This window comes from Rhamphochromis longiceps, linkage group LG23, assembly GCF_057381845.1.
Source record: "Rhamphochromis longiceps isolate RC_006_pf linkage group LG23, R_longiceps_female_GT1.1, whole genome shotgun sequence".
In the NCBI taxonomy this organism is placed as follows: Eukaryota; Metazoa; Chordata; class Actinopteri; order Cichliformes; family Cichlidae; genus Rhamphochromis; species Rhamphochromis longiceps.
In genome coordinates, this window is record NC_140578.1 from 22,147,021 (window position 1) to 22,155,887 (window position 8,867).

Here is an 8,867-nt window from a genome sequence, read left to right on the forward strand (position 1 = left end):
TTTAGATAAAAAAAACAAACACAGCTTCTATAATGGGTGTTTAGCATTTTATGGAGTGCCCGCATTTTAAGTTCTGGACTCCTGGCACAGAAGCAATAGCTCAGAGTGGATAGAAATGAATAGGGGGACTTGCGGGAGTTAGGCCCGGTGGTGTTTTAAGTTACACCCCCCTCAGGGAGGGAGCAGCCAGTAACAGGGTGACTGACGCCCCCTATTTCTTCAGCAGCTATTTAAAGTCCTAACTGACAAGCTGAGAGAGTAGCAGGAGGAGGAGGGTGTAGGGCTTTACAGGAAATCCTTCCCTTTGGTCAAGGCTCTAGATCTTGATCTGATAAGGGCGAGGAACTTGATTTATCTGTGAAAGATAGGTTGGTACTTATATGTATTATTATTATCATTACAAACTATATATATGATTTTGTTTCTGTTTCAGTCTTCTTCATATTTGTATATTCCTGTGTGTACAAAAAGCGTTAATCTCCTATCCAGGTGGTTCATTCAGAAAAGTCAGGTTACCTGGTTGACATTTTTCCCTTTTTAGAATTTCGCCTCTCCAAAATAGTCACTGTATGTCATTTGCATACCGTGGTCAGCATCTGCAGCTTCCTCACAGCGATGGCTGAAACTCTCATATGAGTCCCAGCGGATCAGAGGGTCCTGGGTGTTGTAGTCCACTGAAACACTCGGCCCATTCTCCAAGTGACTCAGGCCTGTGGTTCACACAAGTAACATCATCATACAGGGCACTGTCATATTAGAACGTTTATATACAGCGACAATATTTGAGGTTGGAATGGCCTAAAACATTTAATAATAAGTTATCTTCTATTAGTCTGTACATTTGAAATGGAGTTCCTCTGTCAGTGGTTTGTGGCTATATTGACTTACACTCTGTTATTGGGAAAACCACTTTTGATTAATCAGCATTTTTATATTAAGGTATTTGTGTATAAAATTCATTACGCTTAAATAACAAATGTTGTTTTATTCTTAAATAGTGTTTTTTCAAACACAACATTGATTTGTTTGGGATAAATCTTCTGTTATCACTATGTTTTCTTTTTGCTATTTTATTTTTTATGCTAACACATTTCTCATGACTTTTACTCTCAAGGGACTCTTTGGTTGACTCTGATGCATTTACATTAACGTACATTATGCTTTCGTATCAAGTTTATTAATGTAAATATTTCCTTTATAAACAAATTTTTTAAAAATGAAAAAAGAAAGAAGTATCATATTTTAACACACTGACACACATTTAAACCACCACCCAATGTAAGGCCACAGCTGCCCTAAATTAACAATATTGGTAATTACAAAAATCGTTTCTTACATATCTGTAATGGTTAAACATTTGTGCACAAAAATATTGTTCTTTTCCATGAACTTTCAAATTTGCTGTTTAACAAAACAGCAGAAAAAAAGTAAAGCACACTATTGTTTTTTGATTAAGAGCTGATATCACTGTTTTTTTTGTTTTGTTTTTTACTTGCTTTACTTTTACTTTACCTAAACAAAAACAAGTGTTTAGGTGATTGGATGTTTTGCTTGACTCATTTCTGAATTCTTCTCAGAGAAGTCCAGTGTGCCGGCTCAGATTTGGGGGTGATAACGTGCATTCAGTATCTTATTTACCTAATAAATAACTATATATACTTAGTTAGTTTACATATATCCATTTTCCTGTTTTATTTTTATAACAGGTGGTCTAATAAATTCAGGGCCTGTATACATGCACACTTATGAACCCCTGGTATTCTCCGAGCGCTTCAATTAAAATAATACATTTTAAGAAAATTCTTTTTTTTAATTTTGAAAATAAAAATAAAAAAACTTGCAGCGGCTAATACATCAGATCTCAGTTCTAAATGTTGAAAAAAAAACATGTGATGCTAACAATCAATTTCTCCTTTCCCAAAATGGATTACCTTTGATTTTCTCCGGTCCGTATGAGAACACGAACTCCACCTTCCCGTACTCTGGAAACCTCTCATCTGCAGACACACACAACGAGAAATTAAAACCATGAACGCATGTGTGGGTTTCACATCAAACAAAGGCACGGTTACAATTTATCATACATAGGATTTATTATTTTACAGTTTTTGTGTATGAATTTAAATTACTTATCCAAATTCAAATCAATTGTGCAAATTTAGTGTTAATTTGATCTTCCTTTAATAAGAAATCTCTGGTTACTTATCACCATAATCACAGTGTTACTGTAAGTGAATGCTTTTCTGCTTCACCACCAGAGGACCCTGTTTACTGTAATACTGTGGGGAACACTGTCCTCCTGCATCAGGACCCATGAATTTTTCCATGCTGCAAACCAGAGATCCAAGCAGCAGATAGTAGAGCGTCAGACACTGAAGCCATTATACAGTCTTGAGGTAGCATTTTGATGAGTCTAGGTCAACACTAGGACAGTGAACACCACCAGTCTTTTGTGTATAAATACACAAGTCATAAAGCTTTTGTCATATCAGTGCTAATCTTGTGTATTTTTAAAAAAAATAACCCTTTTTGAGATGCATAACCTTGATTCACAAAAACTCTATACAACTGTATGTTTTTAAGTGTCAAACAGTGTGTTGTGTAAATCCAAGCAAATTAAAATTACCTTTGAAGGTCTCGTCCAGCTCACTCTTCCCAAAAACCACCCCAAGATCATGGATGGCACAAGTATGGAACTGCACCCTGAACACAACGTCTCTGGTTGGGCTTCTGTATCTCTTGTGGTAACACTTGAGCTACGTTTAACAGATAATAGAGAAAAAAATGGAGAAACATCATGAGACTCTATATAATATTAGGAAAATGTAAAGAAAAAAAGGTAAATGGAAGGCAACTGTTGTTTAAGTAAGGAAACATTTTTTGTTATCTTACCAGGATGTCTCCCTTAAGAAGCAGTCCAGGTTCAATGGTGATACAGATACTGGTGTTGCTGTCCCCTTGCACATTGCTACAGTTAAAAAGACAAAATACTAACCTTTAAAATAAAATTACTTTTCACCTCACAGGTTCATTTTATGCCTGAATTCAAACACAAACCACGCTGAACTAGAATAAAAATTCCCATACTATATTCCTGACGTGTAGACTGGTTGCATTGCCTGGTAGATTTTCAGGAAAGGACGGCAACCTGTGAAGTGATATAAATAAGAAATCTGAAATGTGTTCAAGAAAAACAGTTTTTTCTAGTTTTTTAAAATTTTCATTTAAAAAAATCTGCCAGTGGTAAATGGTAAATGGCCTGTATTTGTATAACGCTTTACTGGTAGATGCTCACCTCCTTTGGACTCAAAGTTAGGTATGCCGTGCATGATGACGTGATGCAGGAACAGAGGCTTGTTGTTGATTTTTATGTGTCCTGACAGAAGGCCGTTGAAGTATCGCACATACCTGGACACAATGAAAAGTAAGCACTCAGTCCCAAAGTCTTTACAGATCAAGCTTAAAGATGAGGACAGATAACAAAACTGCAGGTTTTCCTCTCTCCATTCACTTGAATTTTCATAGGCCTTTATTTTAAACAATGCTTTAGAAAAACCCATAATGACATGTTATTATTACAAGGCATGTAAATGCTTTAGAGTGTAAGTAAGAGAGGGAATGAAAAACTAAAAACAGCAGACTAAGGGTGATAGCGTCGGGTGTTAAGGTTGTGCAGCCAAAGAAGTAAAAAGATTGGATGGATTATTTTGGAACTAGAAGTCTTCTGTTATCGGTACTAGTCACTTGTAACTGAACAAACCTTTGATAAAGGGATTCGTTGGACCTGATGTGAACAATAGAATGAATGTTAGAAGACTGCCTGTATTACGGGGAAATGCTCTCTGGGGATCATGAATATCTTCACAAAATCTCATGGCAAACAGCCGATTCCTTGTTGAGACATCACTTTATCCTCCCACTAAGCACCTCCTGGCTAAGTTACACGCCAAATCCTCATCCTGCTCATTCGGTGCGGTTCACCTTTACCGCCTGTGAGCTCCAACAAAACAGCCAGAACACAATTTCACTCGTTAAACAGCCTTTATCTACTTTGGGAAACGTCACACTGAGTTGATGTGTACGGAGGCCAGTTGGGGGTCTGCTGAGTTACTGTGGTCTGGTTGTTAATGATGATAATGATGATGGTACCGAACGTAACCTTGACCGCAGGGTTGCCACATGCACACGCCTTCCTTGCTCTGCTGTCAGTGGCCAGATGGTTTTGCCTCTGTGAAATTCAATTAGACCGAGCTGGGACGCCATGTTAGCAGTACTGAGATTAACAAAGGCTTGTAAGTATGCCATATATGTGTGTGTGCGATATGACACATAATTACATTTTGTCTTATAACAAGAAAACATCCTGTGATGAAGGTCCTGGATGAGGCAGTGCCATTACAACGTCTTTTTGTCATTTTCTGTTGAGTTGATTTTCTTTTTTTAACTCATGCTGCTAGCAATTGTATTTATATAGCACATTTAATTACATGTAATCTCATTGTGCATATTAAAATTAAACCTAAAAAAAAATCTACTAATGTCAGAGATACACTCAGTGATATATTAGGTACAACTACTCCACCATTTGTTGATGTAAATTTCTAACCAGGTAATTAGATGGCAGCAAAAAACTGCATTTAGTGATTTAGACACGATGACTTGCTGAACTTCTGAGCATCAGAATGAGGAAGAAAGATCGTTTAAGTGACTTTGAACACGGTTGTTGGTGCCAGACATGCTTATCTAAATTTGGTTGGTAGGGTCATGTAAACAACATGAAAGCGTGGATCCATCCTCGTTGGTATCAACGGTTCAGGCTTCTGGTGGTGTAATGGTGTGGAGGATATTTTCTCAGCACACTTTGCGGTCTTTAGTACCACGGGAGCATTGTTCAAACACCACAGTCAGTATTCACATGGTCAGTATTGTTGCTAACCATGTACATCCCTTTATGACCACAGTGTACCATCTTCTGATTTCTTCTGATTTCTCCTTGATTTGATGGCGCCGGTGAGGTCGGCTGCCGTCACGACTGCTCCGACCACTTTTTCTTTGTCTTTGTTTTTAAGTTAGTTTTCAGCGTTTCTAAATCGGCAAAATCACCACCATTGGGTACATTAGGTATGACAGTGACACTCTTGTTTCTATTGGTTTACAATGTACTCACAATTCGAAGTTTTTAACTCCGGATCCGAGCTGGCCGAGTGAGATCTTGAGGGAGAACAAAGGGAAGCGGTGGCGGCCTAGAGGGAAGCCAGCCGGCGTCAGGAACAGGCTGAGAGCTCGTGCACACCGCACACCTCTGCCTAGCATCCTGCTCGCCAACGTCCAGTCACTGGAGAACAAGCTTGACGACCTCAGGGCCAGGGTAAAGTTCCAGAGAGACATTCGGGACTGCAATCTCCTCTGCTTCACCGAGACATGGCTGAACCCAGCGGTGCCAGACCACGCCATCCAGCCGGCCGAGTTCTTCTCGGTTCACCGCATGGACAGGACACGGGACTCGGGGAAGTCAAGGGGAGGCGGCGTGTGTTTAATGGTGAACAACAACTGGTGCAACAGTGCGAACGTTGTTCCTCTCACACGCTCCTGCACACCAAATCTGGAACTACTGTCCATCATGTGTCGTCCTTTTTATCTACCTCGGGAATTTACATCGGTCATTATAAGTGCCGTTTATATTCCACCACAAGCGGACACGGTCACCGCCTTATGCGAGCTGCATGAGGCACTCACACAGCACCAGACACAACACCAGGACGCTGCGCTTATTGTGACGGGGGACTTTAATAGCGCCAACCTCAAACGCGCAGCGCCGAACTTTTATCAACACATCTCCTGCCCCACCAGAGGTGAAAGGACACTGGACCACTGCTACACTACGGTCAAGGACGGCTACAAGGCACAATCCCGCCCTCCTTTTGGCAAATCTGATCACGCCGCCATCTTCCTCATCCCAAAATACAAACAAAGGCTGAAACAGGAAGTTCCGGTTCAGAGGAAGGTCGCGCGCTGGACGGATCAATCGGTGGCCGCGTTACAGGACGCACTCGATGACGCAGACTGGGGCATGTTCAGAAACAGCTCCGATGATGATGTCAACGTGTTTACGGAAGCGGTTGTGGGATTCATCGGGAAACTAGCGGATGATACCGTGGAGACAAAGACTATCACAACGTTTCCCAACCAGAAGCCGTGGGTGGATAAAACCATCCGCGACGCTCTGAGATCCCGCACCGCTGCCTACAACACGGGACTCATGACGGGGGACATGGACCCGTACAAAGCCGCGTCATATAACGTGCGGAGGGCGGTGAAAGAGGCGAAGCAGCGCTACGGGAGGAAACTAGAGTCACAACTCCAACAGAGTGACTCTAGGAGCCTGTGGCGGGGACTAACGACAATAACGGACTATAAAGCACCAACAACCGGTATGACGAACGCGGCCGTGACTCTGGCAGACGAGCTGAACACTTTCTATGCTCGCTTCGAGGCTGCAGCTAAGGTCTCCAACAATGCTAGTGTTAGCGGCGCTAACGGCTGCAGACAGGAAGATACTGCCAGCACCGGAAACGTGCTCGTCATCTCCGAGCATGAAGTAAGGAGAGCCTTCAAGAGAGTGAACACCAGGAAAGCAGCAGGACCAGACGGCATCCCAGGTCGTATCCTAAGAGACTGCGCATACCAGCTAGCTCCTGTGTTCACTGAGATATTCAACATCTCTCTATCTCAGTCGGTGATCCCCACATGCTTCAAATAGTCCATCATTGTTCCTGTCCCGAAGAAACCCCACCCTGCTTCTCTCAATGACTATCGCCCTGTAGCCCTCACCTCAGTAGTGATGAAGTGCTTTGAAGGCCTGGTCAGAGACTTCATCATTTCTTCACTACCAGACACACTGGACCCACTACAGTTTGCTTACCGTCCAAATCGTTCCACAGACGATGCCATCTCTCATCTCCTCCACACATCACTCACTCACTTGGACACTAGAAGGGGGAATTATGTTAAAATGCTCTTCATAGACTACAGCTCTGCATTTAACACCATAATTCCCTCCACACTCACCACCAAGCTGGAGCATCTGGGACTCAGCTCATCTATGTGTCTGTGGATCTCCAACTTCCTAACTGGCAGACCACAGGCAGTAAGGATGGGCGGACATGTCTCAGCCTCCACCACTCTCAGCACTGGAGCCCCCCAGAGGTGTGTTCTGAGCCCCCTGCTGTACTCTTTGTACACATGACTGTGTGGCCACTACCAGCTCCACCACCATCATCAAGTTTGCTGACGACACCGTCGTGGTGGGCCTGATCTCTGATAACAACGAGACGGCCTACCTGAAGGAGATTAGGAATCTGGAGAACTGGTGCCAGAGGAACAACCTCCTTCTAAATGTCAGTAAGACAAAGGAGCTGATAGTGGACTTCAGCACTAAGCAGGAGAGGAACTACCAGACCCCTGTCATCAACGAGTGCCCAGTGGAGAGAGTGGACAGCTTCAAATACCTCGGAGTTCACATCACGCAGGACCTGTCATGGTCCTGTCACATCAACACCGTGGTGAAAAAGGCCCGTCAGCGTCTCTACCACCTCAGACGCTTGAGAGACTTCCAACTGCCCTCCAAGGTGCTCAGGAACTTTTACTCCTGCACCATAGAGAGCATCCTGACGGGAAACATCTTAACCTGGTTCGGGAACAGCACCATGCAGGACAGACGAGCTCTACAGAGGGTTGTGCGGTCAGCTGAGCGCACCATCCGCTCCGAGCTCCCTGACCTGCACTCAATCTACAGCAGGCGGTGCTGGACCAAGGCCAGGAAGATGGTGAAGGACCTCAGCCATCCCAACAACAGACTGTTCTCTCTGTTGAGGTCAGGAAAGCGATTCCGCTCCCTGAAGACCAACACAGAGAGACTGAGGAGGAGCTTCTTCCCGCAGGCGATACGGTCTCTCAATCACACCACCACACAGTACTGACCCACACATACAGTTCTTACACACACTGGACATTCTGGACATTGTTTCACTTCATTACTTAAATCACGCTGCTGTTATTGTGTATATGCTGCTGTTATTGTGTATATATTTATTTATATTTCTTCATACATTCTTATATAGTTCTATATTGTGTATTTTGTTGTACAGTTATTTTATTTTCAACTTTAATTTATATATTTTATCTTATTCTCCCAGTTAAATTTACCCTTCATTCTAATTTGTGTTGTACAGTTATTTCATTTTTAACCTTAATTTATATTTTATTCCTTCCTAGTTAAATTTACCCTTTTTAATTTTTCATATTTATTTCCTATCTTATTCATAGCCTTTTCCTTTTTTGTTTTCTTTAGGTCACGAGCAGTTGTCCAAGCATTTCACTACATATCGTACTGTGTATGACTGTGTACGTGACAAATAAAAAAAATTTGAATTTGAATTTGATTTGAATTTCTGCTTCCAGCAGGATAACTCACCATGTCACAAAACTCATGAACCTAACAGTAAGTTCACTCTTCTCAAATGAACTCTACAGTCACCAGATCTCAATCCAACAGACCACCTCTGGGGTGTGAGATTCACATGATGGATGTTCAGCCAATAAATCTGCAGCAACTGTTTGATGCTGTCATATAAATTTGGGCGGAAATCTTCTGAGAAGTGTTTTCAGCACCTTGTTAACTCTATGCCATGAAGAAAAACTGAAGGTGGTCCACACTGGTACTAGTGAGTTACACCTAGCAAAGTGACCAGTGAGTCTATATTTTTAGCCAGACAGATTTCCAATTTGAAAGTTACAGGAGTAAGATAAAGCTGGGGTATGTGGGGTTCTGCTAATGCCATCACTTCACTGTACTGTGACCCTTATTC

At 42.3% G+C, this 8,867-nt stretch overlaps 1 protein-coding gene across 6 annotated transcripts in view; it reads right to left on the minus strand.

Moving 5' to 3' along the window:
* The window catches only part of LOC146641936 (tensin-1-like), a 132,531-nt gene that overhangs the window by 33,765 nt on the left and 89,899 nt on the right, over nt 1–8,867 (minus strand). For all 6 annotated transcript variants that reach the window (XM_085399461.1, XM_085399459.1, XM_085399460.1 and 3 more), the window contains 6 exons: nt 3,296–3,408; nt 3,088–3,148; nt 2,893–2,968; nt 2,627–2,756; nt 1,932–1,997; nt 585–710 (listed from right to left, as the gene is read on the minus strand). In XM_085399461.1, coding sequence (XP_085255587.1) covers nt 585–710; nt 1,932–1,997; nt 2,627–2,756; nt 2,893–2,968; nt 3,088–3,148; nt 3,296–3,408 — 572 coding nt within the window. The remainder of the gene's footprint in view (nt 1–584; nt 711–1,931; nt 1,998–2,626; nt 2,757–2,892; nt 2,969–3,087; nt 3,149–3,295; nt 3,409–8,867) is intronic.